Source organism: Amia ocellicauda, chromosome 15 (assembly GCF_036373705.1).
Source record: "Amia ocellicauda isolate fAmiCal2 chromosome 15, fAmiCal2.hap1, whole genome shotgun sequence".
NCBI classification, from domain to species: Eukaryota; Metazoa; Chordata; class Actinopteri; order Amiiformes; family Amiidae; genus Amia; species Amia ocellicauda.
Genome location: NC_089864.1, coordinates 22137073 through 22156007, shown reverse-complemented (window position 1 = coordinate 22156007; position 18935 = coordinate 22137073). Strand labels below are relative to the sequence as shown.

General features: G+C 37.6%; 1 protein-coding gene across 1 annotated transcript in view; it reads right to left on the bottom strand.

The window, feature by feature from the left end:
* The window catches only part of LOC136771605 (IQ motif and SEC7 domain-containing protein 3-like), a 38894-nt gene that overhangs the window by 9892 nt on the left and 10067 nt on the right, over positions 1–18935 (bottom strand). The window contains exon 2 of the mRNA XM_066724012.1: positions 9772–9852. Coding sequence (XP_066580109.1) covers positions 9772–9852 — 81 coding nt within the window. The remainder of the gene's footprint in view (positions 1–9771; positions 9853–18935) is intronic.

Below are 18935 nucleotides of genomic sequence, written 5' to 3'. Positions count from 1 at the left end.
GGTACTCCAGTTTGTATGTGCTGCCCTGTGATGGATTGGTGTCCCATCCAGGATGTACCCTGCCTTTAGGCTCTGTGGCCACCATGTTAGGCTCTGATTCACCTTTATCATGTACTGGATGAAGCAATTATTGATAATGGATGGATGGCTGGTCATGCAGTTGGCAAAATTAAGCCTGAATGTCAGCTGGAAGCCTCAAACTGTCAGTGAAACTATCCAATTAAAAGGATCTGCAGAATAAATAAGTTATAATTACAACACATCCCAGTGAAGAAGAGTTTAGGCCATTGTCCAATAGATGTGTTAAGCCTGCGATTAAGTACAAAAGACACATATTTAACATAAGGAAAAACAAGCCAAAGTGATGTTATCGCTCGTAAATGCACAAATAACATAGGGAAAAACAAACAACAGAAAACAAACACGTCTATGCTAAATTAATTGAAAAATTGACATAGGCATTTGGATGTGCTAATCTTCCCGGTTAAAGACTACAACAACAAAGAAGCCAATCATGCAGAACACTCTTGAGGGGGTTTTAACACTGCTGTGGGGTTACTACACGTACATTAGCCCTCTCTGTTTGCCAGTGGATGTGCCGTTTCATAAAAGCTCCCCTCTGTTTGCTTAGATCTCCTTTTTCTAGGGAGATGTAGGTACAGATAATTACATCTGTTCAATATGAACTTTACACGTTCCAGAATTTTTGGTCTCTATCCTCACCAATTTATTCAGGAGCGATGTTGAGATGAACCATTAACTTTAAACTGTAGAATGACTGGAATTGTAGTCCTTTACTGAGCAAATAAATGTCTACTTCTTTACTACCATTGGGGTGACTCAATAGACGTTCCGAGGCTCCAAATTCAAATGCATGTTCTTGACCTCATAACTATTCTCGATCCTCTCCTGTAAGTTCATTATCTAAATGGCTTTGCAGCACACCTACATTTAAAATATAGCGTCTGGTCCAGAGGATGCGGTGCAATTTCCATTCCAAAGTTAATGTTCTTTCATACACAATTTGTTCCCATTGTAATCAACTGACCCTCATCACCCCAAAAACACCAAATGAACCATCCGTGCAAATCCTCGCTGGGTTCACATGACTGCAATTTTCTTGCACGTAAATAATCGCACAATCCTTTGCTGTTCAGCTTCCAAACAAGTTGAATCCCAAACAAACCTTAATTTAACAGCCTGCTCATGCTTCCCACTCTCGGTAAGGATCCATAATAAACTCTAAGGGTCTTAACTTACTGTTGCCGTCTCCCTACTACGTCTCTCTTTCTCTCCCTCTCTTTCTTTGACTGTCTCTCTCATATGTAATGGAATTGTATGTTCCACTCACTGATTAAATTACACTGACTGAAGAGTTCAAGAGTTCAGTACAGGCTGAGCATTAGCTAAATTCTGCCCCAGATCTGAAATGATGGTAGAAATCTCTGACGGGAAAAGGGATTTTGGAAAACAAAGTTGCAATACCAAACAGTGTATCCAAATTGGCCAATGCAGCCTTCACTTATTCTGACTATCACTGAGATTTAAGGGTGTCATCATGAGGTCAATATTACATTTTCGAATCAGTACCTTTAGACCAGTTTTAAACTAGAAGATGTATACTTTATTTCTAACACTAATAATACAAAACTGTGTTATTTCAATATCAAAATGTTTTCATTTATGGCAACAAAAAGCAGATACAAGCATAAGTAATTAATTATCTCTGTTCTACTAGATTTCAAAGTGAAATTAAGGTCAGCATAGCAATTTGGAGAAGTATATTGGCACACTCCTTCTAATTAAAGTTTATTTTACAGGACAACAAAATCAAATTATCAGCTTGAATTGCAAAGTCCTCTTTTTTATAATTAGCCATGATTTCGTATAACACAGAACCTTTTATTCTGTTCACATGTGTGACACACTGGTCAGATCGGTTGTGTAGCAAGATACAGGAAAGGGTCCATTTCCCAGTCATTCCCAAAGTCATTGCAGGAAATACAATTCAACAAATTAAATAATTTCACTCACAGAAAATAGCATAGACATTTTTCTTAATTGCATGCCTTTTTAAATGTATTTCATTTAACAAGCATCTTGCTTCACGGCCAAGCTATGCAATTGCATTTCTGTAATTTGCTTATTTTCATTTTCATTTAATTGGATTCTAATCCATGGATCCATTAGAAAGAATATGTTTGTCTTTGGGGGGAGAAAGCAGAGTTTCCCTAAAGCACAAGATATTAATTGCATTTGTTTAAAATGTTTTTCGTTGTGCAGTACATTGCTCTGATGCTTCGTATGAGCCTTTATTGGAGAAAACTATGCCCGTGCTTTTGATCATTGTCCCTTTTTCCACTTTTATTCAACACTATTCGGAGGCTGTGTTCCAGCTTGTATGAAGCAGTTTTGAAGCCTCCCCTCTTTCTGATCTCACATCCTGAGGAGTGACACTAATTATAGTCCTATTCAGTTCACACTGTGGGACTTCTCGAGAAAGTACATTCCTTAAACTGAAGAGTAACAATTTGTGATCTTGAAATACAAGATGTAATTTGCTTTCCATAATGAAGCCAATAAAATGTCCAAAACGAAACCAAAATACTTTAAAGACATTTATAGTATTTCATTAGATTCGTTGTCCTTTATAGTTCAGATGTATAATGAAACACCCCTCGGTGCAACAATCCCCATTGTTTAAATGTAACTGATTCACAGTCCATTGGACACTGGCAGCAACTGTGGGCAGCAGTGTGAACAGAGAGACGCGGCTTCAATCCCAGGTGTGGGACACTGTCGAGCAAGGTACATCACCTCGATTCAGTAAAAGCTTAGCTGAATAAATGTAAAAATGTGATATATTATAATTATTGTAAGTTGCCCTGGATAAGGGTGTCTGCTAAGAAATATAATAATAACTGTGGAGGCACCAAGCCAAAGCCAAAAATGGTTCAAAAGACTTAATTAAAATCAGTGTTTTTATCAGTCTGTCCTGTGACTGCTGTGCATTCTAGCTCATGCTGTGGTGGACTGAACTGACCTATGTTGACTTTTTATCTTCAATAGTGTAGCTCAGTGCTGAAATTTCATCAAAACAGGCAATGCAGTCTAAAACGTCACAGGGCACAGGTTTATCAGAATGTGTCAAGTCTCATCTGAACAAAGTGTCAGAAGCAACTGGACAAGTTAACACACGCAGTGTCCCAGTTTATTTTGGCAATATCATATAATTGCCATCCAGTGGGGAAACAATTCTCAAAAAGCCATATTTTAAATAAATTATACTGTGATTATTGGGTTATGTTTGACCTGGCAGTGTCGCTGACAAGGATCCCAATTGATCATGAAAACATCAACAGCGCAATGGAGTAATGTTTGATTGGCAGTTTGAATGAGAACCTTGTGTGCTGATTGGCTGAGAACAAGCAACTTAAAATCTCCATCAACTGCAGGCAAATCATGCAAGAGTGAGAAGTGAACAAATGTATGTATGTGTGCTGCTGGCTCAACCCAACACCCAGTTTTCCAGTGTTATTTTACTAAATATTAAATTTCACCATAAGTAACATATTACCCATATGAATCATTCAGACAGATTCTTTATTCTTGTGATGCACCTTTCTGATTCGCTGTTATTCTGCCCAGGGGGAAAAGTCAGCTTTACCTTCCGCCTGTTCAGCTTTGCTCAGTGTGTTTGGGTGAGATGAATCCATGAACATGGGAATACAAAGGCCAGTGTGCTATTGCTTAAGGGTTATAAGCAATAATCGGGCAAAAACTGGTAATATCTTCATCATATCGTTCACCATCCATATCCATAGACACTATGCAATGATATTTTAAATCTAATTCATCAGAAGTATAGGTCACATTATTTTAGATGATATATAACGTGACTAATATAAAATAAAAGGAAAATGTACAATTCCTTCTCTTGTGACATTAAATTGAAGGTGTAACCTTTCAAAATTGGACTATATTTGACCTTTTTTGTCAAGTCCTACTCATCTCTGGCACAAATACTCTCCAATCTCGGGTTCATTCCACCGTGAGAAAGGTTAATGTTCAAATTCTCATTCAAATTGATTTGTCTCATTGTTTGAAAGCTAGCCATATATGACAGGATAACGTCAAAGCTATCTCAGTATGACCAATGGTATAAACTGAGGGGTGTGTGATAAAAATAAAATAAAACTAGGAAATTGTAGGGAAAATGCAAAGTGGTCTGTACATTCATAATGCAGATGTCCAGTGCTCTACGAACTGAGTCCTACGTCAAACTGAAAACTTCTAACGATTCCTTTTGATATGGAAATGAATATCTCTTGGTGGGTGGCAAACTTTAGTTCAGTCACAAAGGGTGGAGCCCACTCACTTTTAAATTAAGAAACCTTTTTTGAAGTCTGCTTTGATGAGATGAATGAGGGTATATTCTGCCGAGTGAATTAAGGTTGACAATGTCATTACAGACTTGCTTTAATTTAGTGAACTCATATGGAGACTGTGAAAGCTTTGGTAGGTAGATAACAGTCAAGCAAAGCACCAACAGGTATTAGGAAAGGTACTGGTGTCCTTCTTAACCCTGGAAGCAACCTGAACAACCTCAGTGTCATTTACTATGTCATATTTGTGCATATGTATAGTTATATTGCTTACTACATCTTATATCTCAGAACTACTGCTCTTAATGTCCTTTGATAAAAATTGCAAAATGAGCCCAATTCAGAATCCAACTTTTCAAATGGCATACTAATACCACAAATAAGACAATATTCATGTATTTCAAGCTGTCAAAAAGAAAAAAGAAAAAAAGACGACAGGATTGCTTCGAGTCTGACATGCAACTAACCCTGGCTAATAACATCTAAGCTGACGGCATGAATCAATTATCAAAAGTTCACAGAACCAAGAATGTCTATTTATCTCTCAATGAATTCACAGCAAGATGATTAAAACTGTACGTCTAATGAGCAGCAAGAGACAAGACAGTGAGTTTGTGAAAGACAGCGAGTTTGTGAAAGACAGCATGAATGAAAGACAGAGGAACATATGGGCCAAAGCAGCCTGGAGGACTCAGACCGACCTTCGTTCTTTACAAGAAAAAACTAAACAAAAGGCTGTGGAAACCTGTAATTAATTTGGCATGGTAAGCAAAAGAATGAGAAAGCTGGGCATGTTACATAAATAAGTGCCTGTTAATTAAGAACAGCTGGATTATTGGTGTTATTCAATGGAATTAAAACTGTAATGTGGATAACGTATTAAATCTGATCTGGTTTATTCCCAGTAGATGTAAACAGTATATATTTCGATGAGCTGTTAAAGCAAGCTAAACCTAGAGAAGGCCATGAAGATGGAGTTGAACACATGGCCACTGTCGAAGATGATGTTGCTCTTTGAGGTTGAATTATTCAGTTATGAAGGCCTAAGTTATATGAACATAAGGCATAGATACAAACATGCATATGCAAATACAAAGTTTCAGTGCAGATTACTCCAATTACTCCAATCAACAGTTTGCACACATATTTTTGAAACTGGCATAAAAGTGGTTAAAAATAAAGTGGCTATAGGAAGTATTCACTACCCCTGGACTTTTTCACTGTGTTGCGTTATTTGGATGCATTTATTTATTGGTGCATGCATTTCTTTCATTTACAAAACCTACAATCAACACTTTGAAGAGGCATGAAAACGTTTATTGTGAAACAAATTAACGAAACAAAAAAATGTCTTGTACAGAGAATTCACCCTCCCCCCGAGTCAATACTCGGTAGAACCACCTTTGGCAACATTTACAGCTGTGAGTCTATTGGGGTAAGTTTCAACCAGGTTTACACATCTGGGCAGTGCAATATTCACCCATTATTCTTGGCACAATTCATCAAGCTTTGTCAAGTTTCATTGTTAATCGTTGGTGGACAGCAAATCTTCATGTCTTTCCATAAATTCTCAATCAGATACAAGTCCAGGCTTTGACTGGGCCACTCTAGGACATTCACTTTCATTTTTTAAAGCCACTCCACTTGGCTGTGTGCTGGGGTCACTGTCCTGGTGGAAGGTGCATTTATTTTGCAGACTGAAGCAGGTTTTCTTAAGGATTTGTCTGTGTCTAGACAACAATAACAAGCTTCCCAGTCCCTGCCAATGCAAAATATCTCCATATCATGATGCTACCACCACTGTGCATCACAGTAAGGATGGTTTTACCTGAGTGATGTGCTGTGTTGGGTTTGTCCCAAACATTTAGGCCAAATAGTTCAATTTTGTTTCATCGGTCTACATCTTTGCCATATCTTTTTGGAAATTCCAAGTTGGATTTTAAATGGCATTTTTTTCTGAAATGGCTTCCTTCTTGCCATTCTTTCATACAGGCTAGATTTGTGGAGTAGCTGAGCATTTATTGACACATGGACAGTTTCTCCCATCTCATGAAACGTTGTAGGTCTTTCAGCATTGTCATGGCCATTTGGTGGCTTCTCTGACCAATGCCCTTCTTACCTGATTGCTCAGTTTGGGAGGACGGCTGCTCTAAGCAGATTTTTGGTAGTGCCACCTCTCAATGATCGACTAGACTGTGCTCCAAGGGATATCCAATGCCTCTCCCTTAATCTGTGGCTTTATCACAACTTAATCTTGGAGCCCCTTTCTCTTCATCTTTGCTTTGAATGTACTACCCAACTATGGGACTTTTCACAGACAGGTGGATATAATCTGAAATCATGTGAACCACTTTTATTGCACACAGATGGACTCCATTAAACTTACTGTATGAATAGTGAATTGATTGCATCTGAGCTTATGTAGGTGTCATTGCAAAGGGAGTGAATACTAATAAAGACTTTTCAGGTTTTCATTTTTCCCCAGATTGTAAATTGTGTAAATGTGAATTATTTGGTTGGATTAATACTTCCTATAGCCAATGTATGCATATATAATTGCTATGTTTATTATATATTTATTATCATCCCAAAAATAAGTGTATTAATCAAATGGGTAAAGTACATGACAGAGTATTCACCACATACATTTTTCATTTATATATTTTTAAATATATGTTAATCTGTATCCCCATCTTTAAATTAAAAATCAAACAGACAGATAATCTGGGCATGTGTTTATGTATCTGAGATTTTGAATGTTATTTTGTGATTATTGGTTATTTTAATTATTATTATTATTATTATTATTATTATTATTATTATTATTATTATTCCACTGGCAAAAAAGACACACAGAAAGAAAAAAGAAAGAAAGCTCCACTAATCTACTTCCTGAGTCATGGTTCTGAGTCTGTTAATACAACCAAGTAATGTGGGTTTCAAGTCATAAATTCAGATTGCAGAAACTGGTGAGGTGGGGCCGGATTAAATAAAAACTTTGACCCACCCGCTAATAGAAAACTACAAACCTGTACATCATAGCGGTTACATTTCTGATTAGAAGAAAGTGGCATCTTACTAAAAATGAAGCCACAACTCAATACAGTTCTGTAGTTTACTATTAGTGGGTGGGTCAAAGTTTGTATTTAATCCGGCCTGTGATCTAGTTATTTGAGCATTATGTATGTGGAATTGAACAACACAAAATAATATACACTTCCCCACTGATACTCATTTTGAAACTGTGCAGACTATTTCACGCATAAAGCTTTTCTTTGTGAGTGAACTGAAGATTCATTTGCAACATATGGAGATGTTTTGTCTGTAGTGCATCATTTTGGTTAGATGGCCGAGGCCAAAACAAAGTGATCTCCTGAAGAGACAGTATTGTAGCCCAGCAAAGGTTTACCTTTCTCATAGAAGGAGCAAGCTGTTTAAAAATGCCCAGCTGGGATTGGGATACCCAGTGCAGCTGTAGCACCATGCTGCCTAATATTTATAATGCACCATCTCCTGTGAGTGTGTGGTTTGATGGCTCTCATGTGCTGTGATAGTGATCGGAGAGTATGGGGATGAAAGCATGTGAAGGAGCAGGGGGCGGCGGGGAGGGAGGGGGGCTTGGTGGTGAGTAAAAATGTTCTGAAATATTAACAACATTTATATACATTTAATTGCATTGTAATTGTCATTTGCAAAACCACAAAGCACTTCATTTGTCTTTTTTTCCCATTTGAAGTAGGCTGCTTTGGCTGTGCTGTGCTATTATCATTTTGTGAAAGCACACTGCTACTGGTCATTATATTACATTGGTGTAGTTAGTTGTGATTTAACACATTCAGGGTTTTTTTTTAATCAGTGAGGAAACCCGGAACTAAGCGATGCATAAAAGCTAGTTCAATAGTTTACATGAGGAAAAAAATAGAAGTGGTTCTGTTTTCTGTGTTGTGGTGTTTTCGTTGTTGGTTTTCTGATTTTCAGCTTTTTTGTTTCCTTTGCAATTACTGTACAAATAGAAATCAAAACCCCATCTGTTGTGTTATCACATGGATCCAGAACGGCAGACGTCTTGTTGAATCCTGACTAGGGGCCAGACTGAATCAAAACTTTGACCCACCTGCTAACAGCAAACTGCATACCTGTATATCAAAGCGGTTACATTTAAATGTGGAAGAAAGTAGCATCATTTTTGTTAATGTCAGATGGGAATTGTACTTTATGTGTAGCCCACTCTCTGCCCTGACGTGCATCTGATTTTATACATCATTTGCTTCTGGGAGTATAGATGGTCCTGTGGTGAGTTTCTATTATCAGGAGGATCCACTGTGTTAAAAATTCTGCTTTGACTCAAAGACATATTTGCAGATGCAAAAATATAAAGTAGAGCAGATGCCTTTATGTATTATTGACATCTTCTTCCATTGCAGTGAAAATTGCACGATCACACAGAAAGGCTCCCGCGCTGGACTCTCTCCTATTCTCCTAAAAAGCTACTGGGAAACACAGTGTTTAATCCAGCTAGAGGAGGTGATGAAAACCAGGTTGAAATCAGCCACTGAAACCTGAGAGCATGGTAAGTGCTATCTCTTCGACTTGGCATGAGCTGAAGTATAGCTTTGAAATGCTCTGCTAAGACACCTTGAAGCTTTATAAAAGAAGGGAGCTAAGATACTGCTCAAAGATTCAAGGAGACACAAGAATGTGTGAAATGCTCCCGAGCTATCATTCGTTTCTTTCCTGCCACCACTGCCTCTGTTGAGGAGAAATCTTCACAGTGGTTGTTTCTGTAGGTCTTGATTGTATCTTATGATGTGTCCTTGTGTTTCTCGTGTTGGTCTCATAAAATGTGATGCAACTCTTTTCCCCATAATATTCATGTTGTTTATTTTCCAACCCTTCACTGTTTTACTTTTACTTAAATTAATTAAAAGGTTAGTATAGAATCTGGCTAGACCTGAAAAATTCTGAGAACACTACAGAAGTGTTTGTTCTGTTTGATCTAATGTGATGTTGATATCGTAGGACAAACAAAGCAGGGGATTACTTTAATTTCATTTGATAGACAGATGCTTTCAACTTGAAATAAAGGAAAACAATTATTAATTTGGGCAGCTGATCTTTCAATTACTTGGTTAACATATTTGAAGCCTACTTGCACAGCATGTATCAGAATTTCCTTAGTTTTTCAGTTTTGAGGACCAATGCTCTATAAAATGTGTGCATCTTAAAATAAATGATGTTTCTGTGGACAATCAAGACTGAAATCAGTAGCACCAAAGAGTTACAACTACTTCAAATGGAAAAACAAGGGAATAGTTGTGTGATTGCAAATGGTTAAGAATATAATGAAATACATATTTAGTGATTTCTCCAGGAAGCACAATCTTACCTTGTGGAACAACTGGAAGAGTCACCCTTCTGGTCGGCGTCGGCAGCAGGACAGCAGAACTGATGCAACACAGTCTGATTTCTGCGGGGGGGGATGAAGAGAAACCGTGTTAAAAATGACCTCTTGAGACTGAGATTGACCATTTCATTGGTTGACTTAGGTGGCCCCAATCATTGTTTGAATGTCAAGTATGCAAGTATGTAACTCCTTACAAAGAGAACAGAAATAATATGATGGCAAACACCCCTGAAATTTAAAAATTACACTGGGTCAATAATGTCTCACAGTATCTTGTCTAAACCCAATGTATGTTTGGTCTGGTACTATTTTATCTGGATTTTTGCATTGAGAAGAAAAAAACATATTCAGAACTCCTCAACTTTTATAGAAAAAATCAAATAAAAATAAAAATCCCCAGGCTGTATTACACTGTATCCATTCCCCTTGGCAACAATGGAATATTTACAAACTCAACTCTCCATTCAGATTCAGACTCTGTTATCTCCAGAAGTGACTCTGCAATCTTTTTTTAATGGGTAACTTTTAAAAAATTGATAGAGAAAAATCAAAACATTTCCCCCTTTGACATTTCAGATCTAAGACACCCCCACTCTCCCAATACAGCCCCCCTCCACCACACACACACTTCTTGCAGGGCCCAAAACAGAAGCAACAGTGCGGTTCAAAGTGGATTGGGAGGGATTCGCTAGATTACCCTCAATATCATGGAGCATAGATAATAAAACAGACTGCATACTCCCGGGACTTTAGACTGGGCGAGAAAAAGACAATTTACTGAACAGATCGTTCTTTGTATCCACTGCCTGCTTCTCTGTATCTCTGCCCTGTTTTATTTCCTGCATTCCTTCGCTGCAATCCATTGCAGATACTGCACTGGCAACTGGGGGATTCATTAGCAACCATGGGAGAGAGAGAGAGAGAGAGAGAGAGAGAGAGAGAGAGAGAGACCAAGTGACAGCAAAGAGGATGGGAGCCTTGAAAATATTAAGGTATTGCATTTACATTGCAAACAGTGAATAAACTTCTAGCAGCTTAGAGCACGAACCATGTAGCAGGCTTGAGGACACGCTCATTACAAAAAAAAGGTCTCCAATGACAACTGATTGAGTGTAAAACAACAACAGATAAAACCATTCATGTACATTTAGATAGTTCTAAAAGAAACTCTCGAGGCAATGCACATTTATAAATTAAGCAAGGCAAATCCCTACACAATCTTTTTAGTATAATGAATCCTTTTATTGTATTTTTAATAGCCATGAAAGAAACAATGGGATTTTAATTGGAACTGTGGGTCAATGTCAGCGAAAGTCACAACCTTGTTAGATAAAAAAATGGTTGTTAATCCTTGACGGCATATCAGTAGCTGTGTGTGTCAGAGCACCGATAGATTCGTTTCTGCTTTAAAAATATTTGGGAGAGGGAGCCTTATCATTAGCTGTACAAAACATATAAATATGACAAGATGATGTTACATCTTTGTGCTCTGTAGCTAATGAAAGATCTTCCCCGATCAAATTACATTGTTTCATGTCACTGTTCTTGTTTTATAGCCATGAATGAACATTACAATTTAGTGTATATTTTGCTAGCAGTGCGTTTTCAATTTAGGACCTTTACCGCCTGCAAACACTCTACAAAGTGAACAGTATAAATCTGAGTGACAGAGCAGTATATAAATCCTATTCAAACACAGCAAACACAGGCAAGGAACATTTGCTTTGTCTTAAGGCCAGTGGTTCGAGGTACATTTGTTATTGTTATTTCATTTATTCATTTTTATCGTTATGTAAGTACCCGCAAACACCTCCGTTTTTCATTCCCATATCTTCTTGGCATCCTCAAAGTAGAGTTTGGTATATCATTTCCTTTCTCCTTGGATAGAGGCCATAATGTCTCAGCCATTGTTTACATTCACAGGTTGCTACCAGTTGTATGTATCAATGGTATATTGAGCATCAACAGTTAAACTGCTGCATAAAACTAGCACATTACCAAGACACAAAAGAATCAACACAGACAGACTGAAATGCATTCAAATTATCCGCATTTGCCTTGTGACACGTCAACCCTCATTGCGATTGAAGAGAGAAGAGAGAACATAGTTTCAGTTGGAGCTTTGACCATACTTTCTTCTTTAACAGCCTGAGTAGTGTTTTTGAAATCCCACTGCTCAGCATGACTTTTGGTAGCAGGACCTATATACCAATATACCCTTCCCTTATCTCAAAGTACTAACCTCTCAGAAACCTCTTCAACTTGGAGCGCTGGATTCATTAGACCTGCTTTCAGGCCATATGCAAAACAAAACAATTTCCTTTTTACTTCTCAAGAGTAACAAGGGATTTAAATTATTCATATCAGAAGGGAATTTGTCAATAATAAAAAGGATGTCTTGAGATGATGCATAGCATGTAAACAGCTCTGCATATTTTCCTCACCATGATTTGTGTAGGTAATATTCAACTGAAGAAAATGCTTTTATTCAAGGTTATTGGATTTCAAAATGCACTCAACATTCTTATAAACTGTAAGGATGTAGAGTAGAAGATTTTCCAGCACAGTGCAGTACAGATCCAATTACAAATCAACAAATTAACAATGAACAAAATGTGCTTACATCTGCTGAACCAATTTTGAGGTTTAGTTTCTTTTGCCTTCTTGGTACAAAATAAATCCAAATGCACTTCATCACGGTGATCATGGGAAGTCTAAAGTAGTTGATCAAAGGTTTTATTATTCTCCAGATTCTAACTAGAGAATATTTCTGTTACCAGCTGATACGCTCTGACTGCAGTTAGACATGTTAACCAGAACATGTCTAATAAATTCTCCAGGGAGAGCAACAGCCAATGTCATATTTTTTGTAGATGAGGCCTCTGACAAATAAGCATGCAGGAAAAGTGACTTTCCTATTGCATGGCTCATTCCACAAACCAAGAAGATATCGTTGTTTTGCCTGCTGATTCCAAAGGATAGCACTGATGTAATTTGTTTAGATGGATTTTATATCATTACAAAAAGCCCTGTGGCCAAGGAAAATCACGACAAAGGGACAGCTTTTAATTGAATAACAAACTGAATTCTTTCGGTTTCTAATGGTGAAGTAAACTTTGAAACTACTGAGTGGTGCCTGCACTACTCAGCTTCTCATACGGGCAACTTTAGTGTAAAGAATGATATTATTATAGTAATTTACGTCAAGAGTGTTTTACTATAACTAATAGGACGGACAGCGCTCTCACATTTCATCAATGCTGTGTCACCAGAACACTCAAACACAGACAGTGAGTTTGGCATGCTGTGAATTTCAATCAAAAAGCATAATCATTACAATGCTATTTATTATGAAATTCAATACACTTTCAAAATGTTGAGCTCGCCATTTGAAAAAGAGCAATACTGCCTATGAATATTATGCAAAACAAAAACTAATTGGACTAAGTTTTTAAATTAATAGATTTTCTATGTGAGTTGTATACCAAATGCTGCCAATCTGCCATATATGACTAATTTAAACTCCCCTGTCTCTATCACACTTTCACCCTTTGTTGGTAATGGCTTTTCTACATTAGAGACTGAGGGAGGTTACTAAATTAGTAATTTCAGTCTGCGGCTAATTAATTAATGACTATAACTGGGATGTGATTCCCAGAAGTCTATCTGCAGAAGCCATGAATGAACTAATCAAATACACACACACACACACAATCAGGTTTTTGGACTACAAATCATCACATTAAAAATCATTCTGCTTGATAAGATTGGCTCTGGTTGAGGTTTACAAAAACATATTTGAAAGAATCGTGGGATCAGTTGGCAGCTGTATGTGTCTTATTGGAACACTACCTTACAGTAATGGAGTGATAATATACATTTAGCAAAGGCTATTTCAGTTAAGGGCAATCTGAAACCCTGTCTGAGTGTGTGTGGGCACTATGGGCCCAGGTGGCAGCTCTATACAGTACACTGACAGCAGCTCTAATACGATCTCTGAACATCCTGGCAGCCACAGAAAATTAGAGCACAGTAGTCTTTACTGGGAGTACTTTTCAAAGCCCAGAAGGTTGGGAAGGGCACCTAAATAAATGAGTTCTAAGCCTACACTTTGAATTTCCGTTAAGATTAGTTCACTTATTCAGCACCACTATGAAGCCTTAATCCTCTTTAGCTCATATGTGCCACACATTTTGTTCATGCTCCTATCCCATGTATTATTGCAGTTAATTAAAATGTCTACTGTGTCTACCAAGGTCCCTCATGCTATCCAAGTATGTGCTGATCTGGAATATAATAAACTTTTCGCCACTGCCCCCACAATCAATCAATACAAAATACAGTTCTGTTACACCGACCTTGCCACTGTAAATTATTACTAAAACCTACAAACAAAAGGCAGAGAGAAGCATTTAATCATGTGAGGTTATCTAAAGAGAAGAAGGGCTTTTCCATTATTATATACAGATAACTGTTTGATACAGTAGCAATGCAGTGTCACTTCATTTGTCATTTGCTGTGCATTCTGCAACATTGACAGAACACAACCTTATGAGACAAGATCTTTTAAAGCTTTGCAGACACACTTAACCCATTATTGTTAGAGATCTGCTGTTAGAGTCAAATTATTCTACGAATACGCATAAACATCAATATATGTTTGTTTTTTCTCATCTCATTGACCAGCGCACAAGGATTGCTGCTACGTTTCTGTATATCCGTGTTTAAAACCTTCCTCTTAAAGCCGATCATACAAAAACATTGTCATTACCAGAGGTCAGCATGTTCTCTGAGTGGACTGCGTGCCTCATAATTATCTAATAAGTACACTAGTCCTAACCTTTGCTTTCCACTCCTAATTATAGCATGCGATAGACCTGTGCTTCAGAGCAACGTTTATGCATTGCCACTTCAAGGAAGAATCTTGAAATGATTTGGTATTAATGGACAGACACACAGTCGTTTATTATTGGTTGCTTAAATTTAATTGCAGTTAGGACACCTCTTAACCGGCTGGGAGCCCCGTATCAAGGTGGCTGAACTTTACAACTGATGAAAGTTGGCAGGGTGCTTTTATAGAGTTGGAAATCGGATTAAAAGCCGTTAGGATGTGAAAACAACAGCCCTGGAGATGAAGTCTTGTTTGTACAGCAAACTGGATTCCTCATTTCTAAATAATGCTCTTTGGAAGCACATTTTGTCAAGCCTATATGTAACGCAATCTAGACCCTGGGGGTATACCTTTGTCGGAAGGCAAAAACAAGCACAGCTGCCACAAATGGAGCTTATAGCAAATATCTCTGTACCACTGTCAACGGCATGCCATTAAACTGACAACAGCAGGTTGACTTTCAAAACATGTATTTTTGCATCAATTATTGTGTCCCATTGTGCCGGATGGGGCTCCTTCTCAGATATTAATGATAAGCCTGAGATAAGACCACAATGACAAAACAGTTCATCCACTGTGGAACCACAATCAGATACACACTTTGATTCCCACAAATGCAATGCAATTTAGTGATGTATCTAAAGTGTAAAATCAGCTAAATATTTTTGCACATCACAGTAACAACCTCCCATTGTACATGTCCTTGTTTTTCATAGGGACAATTCTGAGTAGCCATGCATGCAGCATTATTAATGTTCTTGAATATCATACATAAAACATGACAAGAACATTATCTCAAAAACGCCATGGTATTTTTAAACCTAGGTTGGGATTCAATCAAAACCTTGACCAACTCACTGAAATAAAACTACAATCTTTACCTAGTTTTAAGAAGGGGCAACTTTCTTCTAATCATAAATGTAACCGCTATGATGTACAGGTATGTAGTTTGCTATTAGCGGGTGGGTGGCATGTGCTCAGTCATCCCCCATTACAACAGACAGATTTTAAAATGACAGAAGACTATCTTCTCTTACGGATGTATTGCAAACTAGAAATATGATTTGGATAATATTTACACACTATATGTAAGATCTAGTCCTAGAGAAAAAAAATACAGGCATATATGTATAAATCTATCTTTATCATCATCATCAGCTGGTCAATCCACTGCTGGACAAAGGTCTCCCCAAGATTTTCCCACAATCCACTATTTCAATCTGGTCTAGTGAACATTTGTATGTTTTTGTTGCCTGCTCTGTAGCTGTTGGCCTGTTTCTGCAGTGCATGCCACATGCTAAGGTAGGGGAGCTGGATCAGGGCAGGATGATGGATTTGAGAAGCACGTGACATTTCAGATCACTGTAATAAAGCTCCAACTGTCATCATCTCCAGCCATTTTCAATCCCCTGATCCACAGTGCCCACACCTCACCCTGCTGGACCATCTATGGAAGCAGAGAGGGACTGAACCCTGTAACCCAGTGTTGTTAGTATAATGCTTAAAGCACTATGTAATATCATAGCCCCCAACTGCAGTGTTAAGCTATACAGATTATAAGTAATGTTTTACTCAATTAATATTCTGAAAGCATTATTTTTTAAGTCAAAGATGGCAACAAGAATTATACAAATGTCATGCTCGCTGGACCAGATTGAGTATAGGACTGCAACAATAAAACAACGCTTTGATGTGGTTCCTACAAAACTAAAGTACACAATTCTTCTTGGAAGGAGTCTTCTATAACAGATATTTAGCTGTCTATTAAGCCCTTCATACTGTAAGCATGCTCCCAAGACATCCTGGTTGCTGGGATTCTACACAGCTGGACCAGTTTAACTTCATCAAAGCATCAGCTGGTCTGCCTCGATATCAGGCGGTGATTACATCAGTCTCCGATCCCTCTGTGACGTGGTCAGCCCAGCTGTCCACACAGAATCAATGGATAACAGAGTCCTTTGACGTTGCAGGATTTCCCTGAATTGCTGGGAATATTATATTTAAAAATGCCCCTAAACAGACGAGCAGCTCGTAATAGCTTTTAAGTCGGTGCTTAACTAGGATTAGGCACAGGCTGTGGGAAAATAAATGTAGACCTATATTTAATTACGTTAATCAGTTCACTTCCTTGTGATTTAAAAATATATCATAAAAACTATCATAAATTCCTGACAAGGAATTTCTCGCAACATAAACAATGTAGCCTACCACATTATCCAGATGGTTAAAATTGAAAGAGACTCACATCCAGACATGATAGAGACCAGGAGTCTAATATGTTTATTTGTAAAAAAGAATAGTGAACTGTTTGGCTACCTATTGATCAGCAGACTGCAAAATAGGATGATTTAATTCAGACTAGCTAAATTGAAACTTTAAAATCCTGCAAATGAAGTATAGATTCAAATGACAAAGTAATAAAACACAATTTTCAGATGCTTGTACTTATTTATTTTAATTTGCACAAAACAATTGCATTTTCAGATGCTGTGCTGTTATTAAGCATCAATCTCAATTTAGGAAGTCCAGTTTTGTTTCAAAATGTCCAGAGATTATGGGCCCAGTTAACAAGCCTAGTTCTATCTCTCTTTATGCTGAATCAAGACAGACTAGATTGTTGCTTCTTCAAGGACTTTTATGTATTATTCTGTACTCTCCACAAGATTAGTGCTGGAGTTACGTAACTGTGGAATGATAGAAGTCTCAGATAGAACTTAAAACTACACACAAAGCATCATACATGACTTCAGCAGGGCAAACATGACCTTTTAACATTGCTTGCCGATTACTAACCCTACATTAAAAGTGAATATATACAGCGATGGATATATTTAGCACCAATAAGTCCTGCTTTTCAAAGAATATAAAAACACAGCTGCTTGGGCCACAATCCTACAATGCATGCTGGAAAAAATATAATTGTGATTGCTAGCACTGACATGGCAACGAAGCATACACTGCAAAGCATAGTTAGGACAGAAAGTAGAACGCACTTCTATATTCAAAGAGCAGTGGCTGCTTGGAACAACAATGATGTTTTGGAGTTAATTCACTGGGAAGAATCATTGGGATGAAGTCCTTGATGAAGACCTTGGATATAGAATCTAGCGTTCTCATTAAAAAACTGGTCACATACAGCTTGTAAGTTTCTTTGTGTTCCTATGCACAGCTCAGTTCTTAATGGGCCTCCATTGCTTGACATCTTTAGTGCATTGTGTATGCGAAGATTTGAAGAGTATGGCTGCTTTCATGAGAACCAGATTCAGAAAGAATTTCCCCTGGAGATTAATTTACTTTGCTATTCATACAGGTATGGTTTCCATACCTCGCGTAACAAAGGTAGGCTCTCATACAAACACCATTAATCTTCATTCACACATGTAGGACTTTTATGTGACTCTTAGTTGTGTTTCTTTTATTCTGTGAACTGATTTATTTATCTTACCCATATACACCTCCTACTCTTATCTACACACAGCACGTTCACAGACGATTATGATGCCAAGTGCATTTTATTCAGCATAATCTACATTAGGATAGTGTCCCAAGACATAGAGATTAAAATAAACACAAGGTCTTCCAAAGCTGGTGGTGTTAAGACTATGTGATACCATCAGTAATTGAATATGTTTGCTACAGATATCTATGCAATTATACTATTCACTTTGAATGCTCTTAATGTTATAAAACAGCTTTAAGGCTCCTATTGTCTCCTAGGCTGAATTTCTGTGAGATCTCAAACAAAGCACATTATGCCTGGATTGGAAAGTAATTTAAAAGTGTACTTAGATGATGTCCTTAATAAAATATCCACATGAAAAAATAAAAATGGTTTTGGTAATAATAATAGTTTAGTTCAGTACAACTGGTTGAACTGCAAAGATTTTCTCTTTCGTTTTCTTCTGGTATGTCTTTCTCATCAAGCAATATTTAAGCTGACCTTTCGGGACCATACCAAAAACACCAGATGGTTAGTTTTTCTGAAATAAGCTAAGAACATGCGCTGTAATGGAATGAAATGTTTTCATAATCTCCAGCAAAAATTCCATTTGAGAACAGGAACATTTACCACTTCCATATATATAGGCTATACACAGCTGAGGGATCTGTCACCTGCTTAATGTTGAACTGCAAATACATACAGACCACCCTGTCATTGGCTTATTGAGCCACTGAGTTATTCAACATCACAGACTGTGATGCGGTTTAAAAAATCATACGCTCAATTCCTGAACAGGAGTTTAGTGCTATTAAT